This window comes from Myotis myotis, unplaced genomic scaffold (genome assembly GCF_014108235.1).
Source record: "Myotis myotis isolate mMyoMyo1 unplaced genomic scaffold, mMyoMyo1.p scaffold_m19_p_18, whole genome shotgun sequence".
Lineage (NCBI taxonomy): Eukaryota > Metazoa > Chordata > Mammalia > Chiroptera > Vespertilionidae > Myotis > Myotis myotis.
In genome coordinates, this window is record NW_023416322.1 from 37,913,686 (window position 1) to 37,931,734 (window position 18,049).

Below are 18,049 nucleotides of genomic sequence, written 5' to 3' on the forward strand. Positions count from 1 at the left end.
TATATATATATTTTTAAAAATAATAAAAATAAAAAACATGCATGAAGTTGTTAGTCTCTGCGATGGTTATCACACGAAGGGCTGGCCGCTTAAAGGCGGGACAGTAAGGGGATGTTCAGATAGGTCACAGACACACAGTGAAACACAGCCATTACAAATGATCCTCAGAGAATGTCTTACCCAGGTGGAAATGTTTGCAATGTAAAGTGAAATGAAAAAATGGATGTTAAAATCGGTGCACATGGTATGGCCCTAATTGCGTGACATAAGAAATAAACACACCAAAACATTCACAAATGATTACCTGTGAGTGGCAGAATTATGGCTTGTATTTATTTTCTTCTTTATACTTATCTGCATTTAAAAATGACCATATTCATTACGTGTATAATCAAGGGAAAGGGAATAAAAACCAAGTCTGTAACAATCTTTAACAGCCTCCATCCCCCGCTCCCAACTGACCCTCCTGAGTCTCAACCCCAGACTGAACTGGTCTTGGAGCCCTTAGGCATTTCAAGGCTGTTGGGCTCCCAACAATAAATAGTACAATACGTTTTAGAATTAAAAATCAAGCACCAGGTAACCCCGTAGAATGCCAACTATATTCTGATAAAATGCAAATTTCGACATAGTTTTAAGGGGTGGTACCTTGCATTGGGCCAGGTCTCTTTAGGATTCCCCCTTAATCCAGACCTACCTACCTATTTACCTACCTAAGCAGCCCATAGTTTGCAATCCCTGCCTCCATCCTACCCAGGCAAACCGGTTCACTAGTTCCTTCACGCTCCTCCCTAGTCCCACGTGCAACACACCCTTCACCCTGTCACCCTCCCCATTTCCAGGCCATCTGGTGAGCTGTCTCTGCTAGGAAGTCTGCCCTGATTACAGCTAAGCATCAATCTCCCCACCTACACACACCAGCAAGAATCTCCGTGGGGTGTCCCTGTCTGCGTGGAACAGAGTTAGGGAAATGAAGGAGTGAGCCATCCCCTATGGCCTGGGCTTTTTTCATGTTGGGGTGTCAATGTTGTCTTGGCGCCTCTGGGATCCCACCCCAGCTCTAAACACAGCTTCCTCCCCTCCTAGCCCGTTCACCACATGGCCCTTACATGGCTCCCCCGCGCCCAGGCCCCCGACGGTGCGCTTCTTCATTCCCCAAGATCTGCTTCTCTGAGCTCCGTCTGGCCTGAGCTCATGTGTGGCGTCAGCCTTCCCTCTGGGCCAGACCACCCTCTGCAGATAGGAGACTCAGTAGAGAACACGTTCGGCCTCAAGAAGATCCTGGGCCAGCACCATCTCTCAAACCATACTCCATGCCTAGATCCTTCTGGAACCAAGCTATTCAGCTCCAGTTTCCCGGCTTGTCCCAGCAGCTGCCCACCCCCATCCCAGGCACCCAGCGTTGTTTATGGCACCTCGCAGCTGTGTCCATTTGTGCTTGTTTATAAGTCTCCCGCGAGTTTTCGCCAAACACTTTGTCCTTCAAGGCCCTCACCGGCTAGCCCCAATTTCCCTTTCCTGTCCGAAGCTCCCGGCCTCCCCTCCACCTCACTCTTTTCCTCCATCCAGTCACATCAGACCTCCTAGGCTTCTCTCTTTATAAAAAAAAAAAAAAAAAAATACTTTTTTTATTGCTTTCAGAGAGGAAGGGAGAGGGAGAAAGATAGAAACATCAGTGATGATCAGCTGCCTCTGCACAGCCCCGACTAGGGATCAACCGAACCCAGGACCCTTCAGTCTGCAGGCCAACACTATCCACTGAGCCAGACCGGCGAGGGCTTTCCCAGGCTTCTCTGAGCACACTGTGTACCCTGGGCCTCATGCCTTCCTTTTCTCACGCTCTCTCCTCTCCCGGAAATGCCTGTCCCCCATTTCCACTGTGTTCTGCTTCTTTGGCGAAAGTCTGTTCATTTACCGTCACTCCCTCCTTCCTCCTGCTGTAGAATTGAGCAGTCGGACAGTCCGCCGTGTGAATTGCTGCCTTTCCTCCCGGGGTGGAGACTAGCTTGCAGCAGCTCTGAATTCTCCAGCACTTGCACAGTTTTCCTTCAATCAAGTTGTTTCTCTGTGAGTTTACCCCACCTCTGCCTGTGGACCTGAAGGCAGTTCCCCGTTCTTCATCTCTCTCTCCCCTGTCCCACTCCAACTGGGACAAAGCTGTACTCAAGTCCCCACCACGGGGTGTAAGAAGATCCTGAGATCGCCCCTCAGCTCAGGAAACAGGGTCAAATTCATTCGGAAATGGTGGTTCTTTTTTTCACTGAAAAGGATTTGGTTATAAGGGCTGTGAACTAGGGCACCTGAGGGCTAGCTGATTCTGATGCTAAGTCGTTTATTGATATTGAGGCAGTACAGGGACGTGGGCCTGGGAATGGAAAAATACCCAGTGTCCCGGAAGCCACGTGGAGACCGTGGTCAGAAGATGTGAAAACCACTGTTCCTCCTGCACAGCTGGTCAGGTTGGGCCACGAAGAGCCAGCCTGGAGCCAGGTCAGAGGGCCTCCCTTTCCTCTGTGCTGCCTCCCCTGTGCTCGAGCACGATCTTAATAAAATCTGTCGGAACATTTCTCTGGGGTTTCCTCCCAATTTCTGTCTTGGGGAATCTGAGAACCTCAACACTGGTAACATTTCGTGGCAACTCAGCGGGACCCCTCGTGTCCCTACAGCAGCAGGACAGAGCCAGAGCACACGTCACGAGGGGTCAAACCTGGGCCTTTGAGTCTGTCTCCGATGCTCCTAGGCCTCTCCTCTGGCCAGTTTGTCCTTTTCTCTTCCCCGGCGACTGTTTTGCCTTGTCCTTGCGTTCCTGAAAGTGGGTTCAAGTCCCCCTGTAGTTATACTGTTGGGCAGACAGATTGTTTCCCTCTGTCCGTCCACAGGGTCTCAGGTTAGAGTCCCAGACATTGGTTTGTGTTCTGTTTGTGTACCTGTTTCCACACAAGGAGATGGACTTACTGACACCCTGGCTACTTGCTGGGCTACTCTCTTCAACACTAAAAAAATTCAATATTGGTTTTCCTTTGCAATGTGGTCTGGCCCCAATATTCTCTTGGGGATCAAAAAGAATGGTAACGATGGCCCTAGCTGGTTTGGCTCAGTGGACAGAGCATCAGCCTGCAGACTGAAGGGTCCCAGGTTTGATTCCCGTTGAGAGCCCGTGCCCAGGTTGTGGGCTTGATCCCCAGTGGGAATTGTGGGAGGCCTGGTCAATGATTCTCTCATCAGTGATGTTCTCTCTCTCTCTCTCTCTCTCTCTCTCTCCCCCTTCTTCTCTGAAATCAATAAAGATATATTTTAAAGAAATTTTTTTAAATGGTAACTATGAAGGGACGTCGTCCTGAGTGAGCGCTCGGCCCGCAGTGGAGTGACCCTGGCCAGTGGCGATCGCCAAGGTTCTCCTGAGCTGGCTGTGCCAGAGCCGGACCTGCGTGCTCCCCGCTGACCCTGCAGGCTGACCAACAGGGCTTTCATTTTACGGTGAGAAAATGAGGTAATTGATCCTGGAACTGTATCTGTTATTTGTTAAGTCTGTGTCTCAACCAGGCTGTAGACTTTTGTTTTTAACTTGAAACTGGTTTTAGATTTGATCTAAAGCTGGCAAATGAAACCTGAAAGTATTGACTGTTTGGGGGGGGGGGGGTGTGAATGCAGGTAGGCATGTAAGTGAAATATGTTGTTTGTTTCTGTTATTTGTTTTAGAAGTCCATCGCCTTAACCACTCGGCCACCTCGTCCCACGCTGTTATTTGTTTTAAATGGTTTGACTTTTACGCTTCTTGGTGAGCACAGCACACTCCTTCTGACCCCGAGCTCTCTCCCTGGCGTCCCTGGAGCAAGTTCCCAGGGACGTGGGGATTTCACACACTCCTGCGGGGGTGGGGGGGGGGGGCTTTCATGGGACATGGCAGACAGCTGGCCATGGGAGCCTGTGGGGGTCGCCTCTGTCAGTGCCTGAGAGGAATCCACATGGCAAAGGGTCAGAGTTCAACCCACACCTCCCTGGGTTCTGTTACCACCTCATTAACATGTTTGTCCTTTAATGACAGTCATTGTTGAGTCTGATGCTTTTGCAAATATATTTCATCTCCAGGAAGATACATGGAGAGGACTCTGGCTTATTTTAAAATTCAGGTTTCTAAGAATTTTTGGATCAGATCTTTACACTGGATGAGGATCTATAGAATGCTAGGGAACACTGGCAGGTGACCAAATAAACAAGAATTAACTCTATGGGGCTGAATGAACTGAAAATGATTGTAATTTTTATAACTTTTTGTTGGAAATATTGATTTTTAACCTTTTTGCTTTCCGGGTATAAGAAAGCTTGTTTTCTCTTAAACTACCTATGACTTACAACAGTTTGGTAAATTATATCTCTGTAGATAATAGTGAAACATTTATATTTTTCTCTCTACCTAATCCCACAGAAGTTCGGAAATTCTGAATGAGTATCATTATTTTCATGGGAATATGGCTACTGGCATAAATCCTATAGGAATCTGTTCTCTTTATAATGGGACACAATTGGAAAGTTTTGAAGAGGCTTTGACTGGAATGTCATGTTTAAAAGAGACACACATAGACTCTGGATCTCTGGTTCGATTCCCGGTCGGGACCACATGCCGGGGTTGTAGTCTCGATCCCTAGTAGGGGGGCGTGCAGGAGGCAGCCTATCAATGATTCTCTCTCATCATTACTGTTTCTATCTTTCTGTCCCTTCCCTTCCCCTCTGAAGTCAATGAAAATGTTTCTTTTTTAAAGGAGTATACCCTGAACACCAGCACTCAGTCAGAACACAATGCTGCTGTATCGGCTGCTGAGAGGACTCCAGAGCTGAGATAAATGCTGTGAACGCTGAGGACCTGCCCAACATAAAGCTCTTGGTATTTTGAAAACATTTGTTCATTTGGTTGCAAGCAACCACTCAAAACTGAAAAATAAATGCAAAATCTTGCTAAAAAAAAAGAGAAGAAAAAAAAGCACAACCCAAATCAAATCTGGGAATCCATTCATGGTGACCTGCCTTCACTTTCCTGGCTTTCCCCTCTGTGCCCCAATGGTCCTTCTACTCCCACTGGTATTTGGGCCTGGTCTCTTTAACCTTCTCGTAGTTTGTCTCCTCCAGATGGCAACAGTTCCATGTTCATGAAGCTGATGGTCATGCCAGGCCGCCAGCCCATCCCGGACAAGGAAGACCCGAGCCCTTGCTGCTCTTCAAATGAGACAGCGAGAGAATTGTAGTCCTCCCTCAGCAGGAAGCAGTCACCGGAGACCTCTGACCCTAATCCCTTCAGAATAAGGAGGATAAAACCTCCCGGGGGAAATGAGGCAGGATAAGGACTTGGGCCCAGGAATGAAAAAATACCAGATGGCCAGGAAGACAAGTTAAAACCAGGTGGCCAGACGATGTCGAAACCACATCTGGGGCATGCTCAGTTGATCAAGGTCTGTCCGCTATGCAACCTTCCAGCAGTGGCGATAATGAGCAATGCCACCATCTTGCCCGCACAGCACAGGCCGGAGATAGTTGCCAAGCAACCCAAAAGAAGGAGGAAGTAACCCCACCCTGACACGTTAAATTCCACCCCCTGAACCCTTCACAAGCCGCCTTTCCCAGCAAGCCCATCTTTCTTTTTGCACAAGCCCGCTTTGTCCCCAGCTTATAAAAGCGGCCAAACAGAGCCAGCCATGAAGCCAGCTCCGTACTGCTTTCCTTGTGCTCAAGTGTAAGCTTAATAAAATCTGTCTGGAAATTTCTCTGGGGTTTCCTCTCGATTTCTATCTTGGGGAACCCCCAAACCCCAATGCCATTAGCACTATGAGGATCACCTTTCTCTGCTTCTGTTCACTCCCCTCTGAAATGGGAATGGCACCTACATGCTCTACTGACTCCACCAGGGCACTGAACCCAAATGCGATGATAACGGAGAGCTGCCACAGGGAAGGCACAGGAGCTGGAGGCCGAGGCAGGCCACCGGCGTCCGCGTGGTGCAAGCGCAGTAGCGGGTCTGTGCAAGCAGACCAGGTGAGGATCAGGAGTTCCCCTGCTCAGCTTAGTCGTGGGGAAGGGGAGCCAGCAAGCAGGAAGCATGCAGAAGCAGCACGGAAGTTTGCAGAGGTGGCAGCTGAAAAAGGAACAAGCTAAGCATTTTCCCCGGTTGTGAAACAAGTCAGGTTCCTTTAACAAGGCACGGACAGCTGTGATTAAGATCCTGCGTTTGCCTGTTTTGCCGTGGTCTTTTTTTTCCCCCCCAAGTGTTCTTTCTTTGGCCGCTTATTCGAGGGCAATAGAAAGAGAAGGTGGTATGTCTGTTTACTAAGCTTTGTGACCTTGAACAAGTGACTTAACCCCCAAGTCTCAGTTATCCGGCCTGTAAAATGGGGACAAGAGCACTCAGCTTGAAGTTACTGTGAGAATGAATTGATCTGAGCCCCACAAACTGTTTAGTACAGGCCCTGGCTGCTCCTTGCTGTGGATAGTGCAGGGCACAGCACAGCTCTGGCCCCGGTGTAAGTTGCCAACACTGTTGGTGGGCTAGGGCAGGTATTACTGAAACCTTACAGCCAAGATTCCAGGACAGTCACCATTTCAAGGGCACTCTCCTGTTTTCCCTTGTCGCTGAGCACGTGTCCATTTTTGGCTGGGAAAACACGGTCACTGTGGCGGCACCTTGGTGGCTGCCTAGTTCTCCATCAGCCCCGAGAGTCTGGGCCCAGGCCCAGTGCTTCTCAGATCCCCAGATACGCAGCTGCGGGGCGGCAGGTGCTCAGGGTTCCTGGCAGGTGGGAGACCGAGGTCCTACCTCCCCCTCTCAGTCCCACAGGCCACCGCTGCACTGTCCCAGCTCTAAAAGGACAGAGAAAGTGAAATCCTTTGAGCTCAATGGTTCCCTGCTTTGGCTGCACATTAGAATCATAGAGAAAATTTAAAAATCTTCATGCCTGGCCCAGCCGGCGTGGCTCAGTGGTTGAGCGTCAACCTATGAACCAGGAGGTAAAGGCTCAATTTCCGGTCAGGGCACATGCCCAGATTGTGGGCTGGATCCCCAGTGGGGAGAATGGTGGTGGTGGGGGGGAAGGGGGGGGTGGGCATGCAGAATGCAGCTGATCAATGATTCTCTTCAATCTCTCTCTCTCCCTCTCCCTTCCTCTCTGAAATCCATAAAAAAATATTTATTTCAAAAAGGAAAGAAAAATCTTCATGTCTGGACTGCACTCCAGACCAATTAAATCAGTATTTTTTTTTTTTTAAAGCTCTTTACGTCAACTCCAATGCATACCAAAAGTTGAGAACCACTGTTCTGGGTCAGGGCTTTTCAAACTTGCCATGTGACGATAACTCTTTATATTAGTGTAAAATACAGTTGCTCAGGCTCTGGAATTGGCATTATTACTGGAACTTATGGATCCTAAAGCACACCCTTTTAAAAAACGTATAACATTTGAACATCTTTTTTTTTTTTTTTTTTAATATATTTTATTGATTTTTTACAGAGAGGAAGGGAGAGAGATAGAGAGTTAGAAACATCGATGAGAGAGAAACATCGATCAGCTGCCTCCTGCACATCTCCCACTGGGGATGTGCCCGCAACCCAGGTACATGCCCTTGACCGAAATCGAACCTGGGACCTTTCAGTCTGCAGGCCGACGCTCTATCCACTGAGCCAAACCGGTTTTGGCCATTTGAACATCTTTTAAATCAGATGATCTCCTTCCCATCGGTGGCACCGGGGTTCTGATGAAATACAAGCACTCAGGTGAGTCTCATCATTAGGCAGGTGCGAGGGAACACCAAGGCCCTGGCCTCCCCGGCGGCACTTCCCTGTCCTTGAAATCACTTGCGATCCTGCCAAAAAGGGAGCTTCTGAGAAGGTCTGGGGTAAGGCCTCAGTGTCTGCATTTCTTTTTTATTTTTAATGTATTTTTATTGATTACAGAGAGGAAGGGAGAGGGAGAGAGAGAGAAACATCAATGATGAGAGAGAAACATTGATCGGCTGCCTCCTACATGCCTCCCACTGGGGATTGAGCTCATAACCCGGGCATGTGCCCTGACCGGGACTCGAACCCAACCTTGACCTCCTGGTTCATAGATCAAGGCTCAACCACTGAGCCGCGCCAGCCGGGCTGGAAAAAACATTTCTAATCTTCCCAAGGAAGGGCAGCTCCCCAAACAAAAAGCCCTCGCCAGGGCCGCCTGCGGTGATGGAAGATGGAGGGGTGTGCTTCGGTGCCTGAAACAAGACCCCAGAATCTCTGTGAAAGAGACTTTTAGGGGGTCAGCCCCTGAAAAGGAGGGGCACCCGCACCCTGTTCTCGTGTCCGAACCCAGCGGGCTACCTCCCTGGTCACAGAAACACGGAGTCTTTGCCCTTTGCCATACTGAGCTCTTAATTGGCTTGGCCATCACAGCGCTGGATGTAAAGGCCGCAATCCCCAGCCTAAGCAGCTCTCCAGCTGGGGCAGGGACGAGACCTCCCTCTCCAGGCCCCTGCAGACCCGCCTCTCAGGCCTGCGGATCTGACACTCCACCCCAGTTTACTGCTCCCTTACCTTCCTCCTCCCAGACCCGGAGACCCCAGAGGAGAAGCTGCCAGAGGAGACAGGGGGCGATGGGGAGCGGAGTCAGTGCTGAGGACAGACAGCTGGCCAAGCGGTCCAAGGAGCTAGAACGGAAGCTGCAGGAGGACGCAGACAAGGAGGCCAAGACCGTCAAGCTGCTGCTGCTGGGTGAGGCGGTGGGGAGATGAGCCGGGGAAGGACAAGGCCCGCTCCGTCCAGCTTAGCCGGAGTCCGGGCGGAGATGGGCTCCAGCCCACCCCACAGGCGGGAGGACAGGCAGGTCACTGTCCCTCTCCCATTCCAGTCTCGGGCTGGGGGGTCAGGAGCTCTAGATGCAGGTGCCAAAGCTCCGCTGGGATGGTTCTGCTAGTCTTTGGACCAGGAGCAGAACCAGGGCCAGGATGGCCCCGCCCATCTCTGAACCTAACCCAACCCAACACCTCGGGGCTTGCGGACGGGGCCCCACACGCAGCCAGAGGACTCGGAGCCCAGGACTCCGGAGGATGGCGGACGTGCAAGGCCTGCCTTGTGTACCGTCGGTGTCATGTAGGTGCAGGGACGGGCCCACTTGCCAGGCCCGGCTCCTCGCTCTCAGTAGAAACAGCAGGAGCAGGCGCCCCAGGGGAGGCCGGGCCTTCAGCTGGAGGCTGCTACCCTGAGGAGCTCCTAAGCAGATGAGGGGTTTGGGCTGAAGAGAGACCAGCACCTGGGTGGTCAGGCAGACACTAGTCGCGGCTGTAAATAGAGCCAAGACAGTAGAGCTCGGCCACCTGGCTCAGGAAAACCACAGTGGCCGCCGGGTGGGTGGGGCCGTGCGGAGGGCAGCTGGGCAGGTGTGCAAGCCCAGGCCCGCCCCACCCTGCGGGCGTGTGGCCCGGCCCTGGGGACGCCCTGGAGGAGCACACCTCTGTCCCTGGGCCCCGAGGAGGGAGGCAGGGGAAGAGCATGGCCAGCTGGGATCTTTTAAGCCTAATCAGTTTCTTCCACCTTCAGGATAAGCCGCTCAGACTAGAGCGAGCAGCCCAGGCGGGGGGAGGGCCGGAGGGCTGTGGGTGTCGATGGAGGGAGAGCGGAGCGTGAAGGAGGATATTAGCGCATTTTTGTCAATAAAGGAAACACCACGATGGAAAAAAACAGCATTTCAGTGAAGGGATCCAGCTCCCTCCAATCCTGTCCGAGTTCTCGCTCCTGAGTGAAAGGGTCGGAGAGAAGGGGGTGGTCAAGGAATTCCCGACTACCGGGGTTCCAAGGAGGCTGCCCCGCCCCCGCCCATGGGGACATCTGGAAATGTCTGATGGCACGTGTGGCTGTCACGACTGCCAGCATGGAGTGCCACTGACGGCCAGTGGGTGGTGGCCCGGAACCCTGCTGGACACTCTCAATGCGCGGGAGACCCCTCCCCAACCAAGAAGCGCCAGCCCAGACGCCCACCCAGACGCCCACAGCGAGGACCCTGCTGTCCATGGCCTGAGCTCAGGCTGGCAGGCCCTCCTCCCCGTGCTGTGCCCTGTAGGGGGGAGGGGCGGACAGGGGTAGGGGTTGGGGGGAGGCTGGTGCACATCTGGAGCAAGAGCACTTCTCCCACAGGGGCCGGGGAGTCGGGGAAGAGCACCATCGTCAAGCAGATGAAGTGAGTGAGCGAAGCCCCAGAGGACGGGGTGGGCGCGGGAGTGGCAGGGCCGGCAGAGGGGGGGAGGGGCGCCTGGGCCTTAAGGAACCCTGATGTCAATAGAAGGGACCCAAGCCCCTCTAACTCTCCACTCTGGAACAGAGATCAGGTTCTTATGAACCTTTAGAGCAGTGGTTCCAAGCCTTTCAGGCCACGCCCCACCTAATCATCTCTAAAACCCTGATGCCCCCCCACCCTCCCGACAGAATTCTTTTTTTTCTTTTTAAATATATGTTTTTTTATTTATTTTTCACAGAGAGGAAGGGAAAGGGATAGAGAGTTAGAAACATCAATGAGAGAGAGAAACATCGATCAGCTGCCTCCTGCACACCCCCAACCGGGGATGTGACCGCAACCAAGGTACATGCCCTTGACCGGAATCGAACCTGGGACCCTTCAGTCTGCAGGCCGACGCTCTATCCACTGAGCCAAACCGGTCAGGGCTAGAATTCTTACTATTCAAAAAGTGAATCCTACTCACGTGGAGGAAGCTTAAAAGGCCATTCACTTGGTCTAAACAAGCTTCCAAAGAACATGACACCCGTGAAAGACAAAAATAAAAGAACAAAAGGCCGAAACCGGTTTGGCTCAGTGGATAGAGCATCGGCCTGTGGACTGAAGGGTCCCGGGTTCGATTCCGGTCGGGGGCATGTACCTGGGTTGCGGGCACATCCCCAGTGGGAGATGTGCAGGAGGCAGCTGATCGATGTTTCTCTCTCATCGATGTTTCTAACTCTCTATCTCTCTCCCTTCCTCTCTGTAAAAAATCAATAAAATATATATTTAAAAAAAAAAAAAAAAAAAAAGAACAAAAGGACAGCTGAAGTACTGAGGAAGAAAACCCTAGAAAATTGTTTAAAAAAATATGAAGTGATATGAAAAAATAGCAAAGTTTCAAAACATATAACAGAGAACTGAAATGCATAAATATATCACAATACTATATATACATATATTTTATATATTTTTATTGATTTTAGAGAGAAAGGGAGAGAGATAGAAACATCAATGATGAGAGAGAATCACTGATTGGCTGCCTCCTGCACGCCCCTTACTGGGGATCGAGCCCGCAACCCAGGCATGTGCCTTGACCAGAATCAAACCTGGGACCCTTCAGTCTGCAGGCTGACACTCTATCCACTGGGCCAAACCGGCCAGGGCACAATATATATATTTATATACTGTACATGAGGCCCCTAGAACCATAAGAAATGAAAAAAATGCACTGTGAATACCCCATTCTCGAATTGCCCCCCTGTGGGGCGTGTGCCCACACTGGGAAGCACTGCTGTAGAGCCCCCCAGATCTGCAGCCCCTAGGCCTGGCTGCTCAGGCCCCGCTGAGGGCTGGGTGCACTCCCGCAGGATCATTCACCAGGACGGCTACTCGCCGGAGGAATGCCTGGAGTACAAGTCCGTCATCTACGGCAACGTGCTGCAGTCCATCCTGGCCATCGTCCGCGCCATGTCCACCTTGGGCATCGACTATGCCCAGCTGAGCTGTGCGGTGGGTGCCCGACGGGATGGGGGTGAGCCTGGAGGGAGAGGTAGGCTAACAAGGAGCAGACCAGCGGCCAACAGGCTGGGAGGAACCACAGGTCCGAAAAGTTGGTGTAACTAGAATCCCACCTGCTGAGTTTCCAATCTTTTTAGTTCGGAAGGCGAGTGCACATCTGGAGAAGCATGCAATTCCTACCTTTTTAAAAAATGTGTTTTTAATGATTTCAGAGGGTAAGGGAGAGAGAGAGAGAAACATCCATGATGAGAATGATTGATTGGCTGCCTCCTATAGGCCTCACACTGGGGATCGAGCCCACCACCCGGGCATGTGCCCTGACTGGGAATCGAACCATGACCTCCTGGTTCCTAGGTCAATGTTCAACCCCTGAGCCACGCCAGCTGGGCTGCACTCCCTACCTTTACCGTAAATGTTCTTTGCCTTACTTTACCATTTAAATAGCTCCTTGGGCTCCTCGCCCGGCCATGGGACTGTGACAAGCTCAACCCCTCGTTCCAGGGTTGGCCTTTTCCTACACCTCACAAAGGTGACAGGCTGCTGCCTTCCCTCGTGCCCACCTCTCCGTCAGTCTGCCCTGCGAATGCGCGGTCTCCACGAAGCAGAGGGCACGTGCTGGGGCGCATGCTCTGGCCTAAGGGTGGAGGATGGAGACACCCAGAGGAAGCCCCTGGGCCCTCTGCCGAGCACCCCAGGACTGGATGCGTGGCCACCCTCTGCATCTCAGAAGCCCACTCAGAAATTAGTGTTTTCTTAGGTGGACTCTGCCCTGGACACTGCCTCCGGCTCAGGAGGCTTTGGGAGCGACGCAAAGTGCTGCCCTTCCAGCAGAATTCCCAGAGGCCTCCTGGGAAGCCAGGACTCCCTGTGGTTCTCAGCCAGGGTTCTGCCTTACAGGATGACGGGCGGCAGCTCAACAACCTGGCCGACTCCCTGGAGGAGGGCACCATGCCCCCCGAGCTGGTGGAGGTGATCAGGAGGCTGTGGCAGGACGGCGGGGTGCAGGCCTGCTTCGACAGAGCGGCGGAGTACCAGCTCAATGACTCGGCGGCCTAGTAAGGCTCGCTGGGGACGGGGCGGGATGAGGCGTCTGTCACCTCCTAGGAGACATCACACTGGCCTGAAGTTCCAGGCACTGAAAGCTGGGAGACCCAGGGACTGAACTTGGCCTGTTGCCTGTTGGGCCTCAGTGGTATTTTACTTGTGCTCGGAACGGAATGCCTTTAGGTCAGGACATGGGCCACAGCTCCCACGCTCCCTACTGCTTAATTTATTTATTTATTACATGTCAGAGAGGAAGGCAGAGGGAGAGATAGAACATCAATGATGAGAGAGAAGCATGGATCGGCTGCCTCCTGCACGCCCCACACTGGGGATCAAACCCCCAACCTGGGCATGTGTCCTGACCAGGAATCAAACCGTGATTTCCTGGTTCACAGGTCAACACTCAACTACTGAGCCACGCCAGCCAGGTTCAAATGAGAATGTAAACGTGAAATTCCTGGCATACAGTAGGAACCGGTGTTAACCTTCCTTCTCTCTTTCTCTCGGTCCCTTCACTTCACATCTGCCTTCCTCCTGCCACCACCTTCTTTTCTGAACTTTTAAAAAAATGGTAACTGGCAAACATATACAAAAGTAGAATAATACAACGCATCACCAGGCTTTCACTGTTATCAACTCATGGCCACTCTTATTTCATTTTATCTTCATCCCCCCACTGGATTATACTGAAGTAACTCCCAGATATCCTATCATTTCATCCTAAACATTTCATTATGTATCTCTAAAAATAAGGGCTCTTTTTAAAAATAAATCACAACATAATCACTACAACTAAATATTTAAAATTCTTTAATGTCATCAAGTAGCCAAGTCAGTGTTCATTCAAGTTTCCCCAATATGTCAACGGTTCCAACTCATTCAAGATTCAGGATATAAATGTTGCAGTGACTCGCGTCTCATGTGTGCTAGTTTCCTAACCCACTCCTATGTTTTTGATGGAACTCCTGGCACCTTTAAAACCACCACACCTCATTCGAGAGTCTAGAAAACCCTTTAGCCAGGGGAAATGCATGGAAGTTACCTGACGTGACTTCAATGGGGCGGAACCGCTGCCTCAAACGGACGTGGCCCCCAGCCCACGCCACACTGTCTCTGGTGAGGAGACCCAAGGACCTGAAGGGCTTTAACAATCTGGATTCTAGTCCTGGTTCTACCGCCAAGTTAGTTGTATGCCTTTGGGTAAGGTTCTTGACCTTTCTTGGCCTTCGCTGTGAAAATTTAATGTCACCGATGCCAACCACTGCTCTCTAGCTACCTGAACCAATTAGACCGGATTGCGGCCCCCGACTACCTCCCCAATGAGCAAGACGTGCTACGATCCAGAGTCAAAACCACAGGCATCATCGAGACCAAGTTTTCCGTCAAAGACTTGAACTTCAGGTGAGAACGTGGTACCCTGAAAGCACCTCTGACATCAGAGGGCACGGTGTGCGTCCTGACCTTCACTAAAGCCCACCTAAATCAGTGTCCTGCCCTGTCCCTCTCACTGCCACCTGCTGCCTCCCTGGGGGTGGACACCAGACCTGGGGGCCATCCCTGCACATGCCTGGAGGACAGCTTTCCGCCCTCAGGATGTTCGATGTGGGAGGGCAGAGGTCGGAGAGGAAGAAGTGGATCCACTGCTTTGAGGGAGTCACGTGCATCATTTTCTGTGCGGCCCTCAGCGCCTACGACATGGTGCTGGTGGAAGACGACGAGGTGGTGAGTGGCCTCCTAGCCCCTGCTCCAGGTTCTCTCCCGTCTCCTTAGATCACGTTCCATCCGGGCACCCTAGATACCTTCTGGCGAAACGTCTCACAGGGCCGCTCATTTCCCAAGACCTCTTCAAGTCTACGAGGTCTGACAGGGTTTTGCAGGAGTCTTAGCAATGACAAAAGGCTGCACGTTACGTTTGTTTTCTTTCTCATTAGATGAAAAGATGGAGCCAAGTTAGCTAAGAGCATCCTTCAAGACCCCAGTGGCCTGCTCCCCGAGACCAGGCTGGCCCGGGCCCCTCTGGGCTCTGCAGACACACAGCCCCCGTTCTCCTCGCTCAGTGGCGCTCAGAGAAGGAAGTGGCAGAAGTGCTTGTGGTGTAGCACCGGGCTCTCCCGCCCTCACTGTTCGGCACCATTTACATTCCTGCCCAAACTGAGACCTGGGACCCCATCACAGAAGCCCATCAAAACCATCCTGGAGCCGAAACCGGTTTGGCTCAGTGGATAGAGCGTCAGCCTGCGGACTGAAGGGTCCCAGGTTCGATTCTGGTCAAGGGCATGTACCTGGGTTGCAGGAACATCCCCAGTAGGAGATGTGCAGGAGGCAGCTGATCGATGTTTCTGACTCTATCTCTCTCCCTTCCTCTCTGTAAAAAATCAATAAAATATATTAAAAAACAAAAAAAACCCGAAAACCCATCCTGGAGACGCAAATGGGCACATGCTAACAAAGGCCCAGTCTCAATCCTGGGTCAGTAGCGCGTGTGGATGTCACAATCCTTAGTGTGCCCTGGCTCCCAAAGACCTGCGTGACATTCATGGCCTTTACGATCACGGGCACGTTCCATACATGACCTCATTTAACCTGTGTAATAACCATACGAGATAGGGAGACAGACCCAGAAAAGCGCGATGATCCTCCCCGTCACACGGCCAGGATAGGAAGAGCAGGAGGAAGCCAGAGTCTGTTGGCTGTTCTAGAGAGAGAAGCTGTTCCTTATCTTGCTTTTGGCATTTGGCACTCGTGTCTCCCAGAGCAGGGGGTAAACACCCATCCCATAAGCCCAGCCTGGTGTCTCTGCTGTCTTTCCTCCCCTAGAATCGTATGCATGAGTCCTTGCACCTGTTCAACAGCATCTGCAACCACAAGTTCTTCGCGGCCACGTCCATTGTCCTCTTTCTCAACAAGAAGGACCTCTTTGAGGAAAAAATCAAGAAGGTGCATCTCAGCATTTGCTTCCCAGAGTATGATGGTAAGTGTCAGGGCTGGGGACAAGGTAAGGCTTTCTTAGTGATGACTGGTGGTGCCATTCCCCACAGCAAGGAGACAGGAAGGGACTTGTCTCTGAGGAGCACTCAGTAACCCCCGTCTGTGCCAAGTTGATGACTCCTTCTCCCTTAGCTCTCCTTCCTCTCGGGAGCTCTGTGATGTCCAAGTGACACTTGGCTGCCTCAGCTGAGAAACCTGGGCTTCCAGTTCCAGGTTGTTCAAGTTTATTTTTACTGCTTTGAGAGAGGAAGGGAGAGGGAGGGAGAGTTAGAAACACCAATGATGAGAAAGAATCGTCGCCCTAGCTGGTTAGCTCAGTGGATAGAGCTAGGTTTACATTCAGGTGTCTCTGGAACAGAGCAGATGTCAGATGCAGGAGAGCCACCGACTGCCTATTCCAACAGAATCTACCAGAAACCAAGGGTGGAGACATAGGCAGCTCTCACCTCGATTACTTTGCTCAACTCAAGCGAGAAACTCTGGAGTGCAATACAGGAGGGGCCTTCCCTTCAAAACAGCGTTTGTTTTGACTTGTAACGCTTTGAGGGTCAAGTCAGTCACCTAAAAAGTAAGTGAGCAACTAAGGGTTAATTTACCCCATTTCTTCACTATTTTTCTGGAAAACCAGGGAACAACTCTTATGAGGATGCAGGGAACTATATCAAGAGCCAGTTCCTTGACCTCAACATGCGAAAAGATGTCAAAGAAATCTACAGTCACATGACCTGCGCTACGGACACGCAAAACGTCAAATTTGTCTTTGACGCAGTTACAGACATTATCATCAAAGAAAACCTCAAGGACTGCGGGCTCTTCTAATCTCCATCACTTCCCACGTGCATCTTCCACGAGCGGGCTTGGAATCTGGGCGATTTTGAGCAGAAAATGTCCGGTCACGACACCGTGAGATGGGGAATGAATGCGTGCTCCCTTGGCGGCGAGGTATACATGCCTGGACGGTCTCTCTCACATTCTTTTCAAAGCAGCGTAGCCAGTGAGTTTAAAGAGCCCGAGGCCAGGAGCCAGAAGACCCAGGCTCCAGGACCGGTTCTGCAACTCACGGCAAAACTTAAACATTTCATTTCTCGGGCCTCGAGTCCCTCCCCTGTAAAGTGAAGGGAACTCCTCTACTACTTCACGGGGCTCTTCTGATGATCACAAACCTAACTGCAGGGAAGGCACAGAAAGGCTCTGTGGTTAGAGTCACAGAAAGAAATCCTATGTAAATGCTGCCATTTATGACAAGCAATACCAGGTTTTTTGATGAACTAGCCCAAGCAAAACAGCAAAAATCAATTAAAAACAAAACCTTGATAACCCTACCACCCCTTTTTACTAACAGACCTCCCTCTATGTGCCTTAGCTCAGACATCCAGATCACTGAATAGAGGTGTTAGTTTTGAAGGCACATATAGAAGAACAATCATTTTATTAAGCAGACTACCCCTCTGCCCCCCAAAAGACCGAGTTCCCTTTATCTATAGGTAACTGTTTCTCAGCTATACAGGATACTTTCTAAGTAAGCTTGGAGTATTAATGATTTTATTGCTGCTACTCCTCTACCATAGAATCTAGAACAAGTGAGCAATCCTAAAATTCTCATTTCAACTGCTATTTGTTTCATAATAAAAAAGGCAGCGAGCCGAACCGGTTTGGCTCAGTGGATAGAGCGTCGGCCTGCGGACTCAGGGGTCCCAGGTTCGATTCCGGTCAAGGGCATGTACCTTGGTTGTGGGCACATCCCCACTGGGGGGCATGCAGGAGGCAGCTGATCGATCTCTCTCATTGATGTTTCTGGCTCTCTGTCCCCCTCCCTTCTTCTCTGTAAAAAAAATCAATAAACTATATTAAAAGAAAAAAAAAAAAGGCAGCGGATCTTGTTTTAGACAATAAACATCTTTGCAGTTGGGTGGGTCCCTGTAACGTCTGGCTGGAAACATCTTCCCAAACAGACCACTAAGCAAATTATTCCTCTCAACGCCTTCGAGGGGAGACGCAGCTTGCATTTATCTTGACAGGAGCGGTGAAGGGTGGATTTAGCATTTTTACAGCTACCAGTGAGGAAGGCTCTTGGCAGCAAGATTTAGTATCTCGAAGAACGTGTCAATTAAAATGAAAATACACTCTTTGCCAGAAGCACACATTCACACCGAGGCTGCTACCAGCAGTGTTGATACTAGGGAACCATATGAGCTTGAAACACCCTGAAGACGACACTGCAGCTGTTAAAATTGGATTCATTCACTAGTCTGAATCCTTGAAAAGAAACCAAC

General features: G+C 51.0%; 2 protein-coding genes and 1 long non-coding RNA gene across 5 annotated transcripts in view; 2 read left to right on the forward strand and 1 right to left on the reverse strand.

The window, feature by feature from the left end:
* The first annotated feature begins 1,745 nt into the window (after positions 1-1,745).
* LOC118672654 lies at positions 1,746-5,756 on the forward strand. Of its 3 annotated transcripts, XR_004973165.1 has the most exons (5): positions 1,746-2,067; positions 3,288-3,477; positions 3,700-3,778; positions 4,761-4,882; positions 5,125-5,756. It is a non-coding gene; the product is annotated as an uncharacterized LOC118672654 (long non-coding RNA). The 3 variants fall into 3 exon arrangements; XR_004973166.1 differs by having other exon boundaries at positions 3,288-3,490; positions 4,761-5,756; XR_004973164.1 differs by having other exon boundaries at positions 4,761-5,756.
* Positions 5,757-8,610: 2,854 nt separating this feature from the next.
* GNAT2 (G protein subunit alpha transducin 2) lies at positions 8,611-17,472 on the forward strand. Its single transcript, XM_036344381.1, has 8 exons — positions 8,611-8,728; positions 10,148-10,190; positions 11,594-11,735; positions 12,642-12,799; positions 14,061-14,189; positions 14,381-14,510; positions 15,606-15,759; positions 16,405-17,472. Exons 1-8 carry the CDS (start codon positions 8,611-8,613, stop codon positions 16,593-16,595), a joined length of 1,065 nt encoding a protein of 354 aa, XP_036200274.1. The 3' UTR covers positions 16,596-17,472.
* GNAI3 (G protein subunit alpha i3) overlaps positions 13,582-18,049 on the reverse strand; it is a 47,691-nt gene continuing 43,223 nt past the window's right edge. Inside the window, exon 8 of the mRNA XM_036344379.1 lies at positions 13,582-16,012. Coding sequence (XP_036200272.1) covers positions 15,795-16,012 — 218 coding nt within the window. The 3' untranslated portion in view covers positions 13,582-15,794. The remainder of the gene's footprint in view (positions 16,013-18,049) is intronic.

What these genes read in the sequence shown, in the direction of transcription:
- GNAT2 (XM_036344381.1), top strand. Translation starts at nt 8,611, where the DNA reads ATGGGGAGCGGAGTCAGTGCTGAGGACAGACAGCTGGCCAAGCGGTCC. An exon ending in CGTCAAGCTGCTGCTGCTGG is followed by an intron (nt 8,729 to 10,147) that starts GTGAGGCGGTGG and finishes CTTCTCCCACAG; the next exon opens with GGGCCGGGGAGTCGGGGAAG. An exon ending in GTCAAAGACTTGAACTTCAG is followed by an intron (nt 14,190 to 14,380) that starts GTGAGAACGTGG and finishes TTCCGCCCTCAG; the next exon opens with GATGTTCGATGTGGGAGGGC.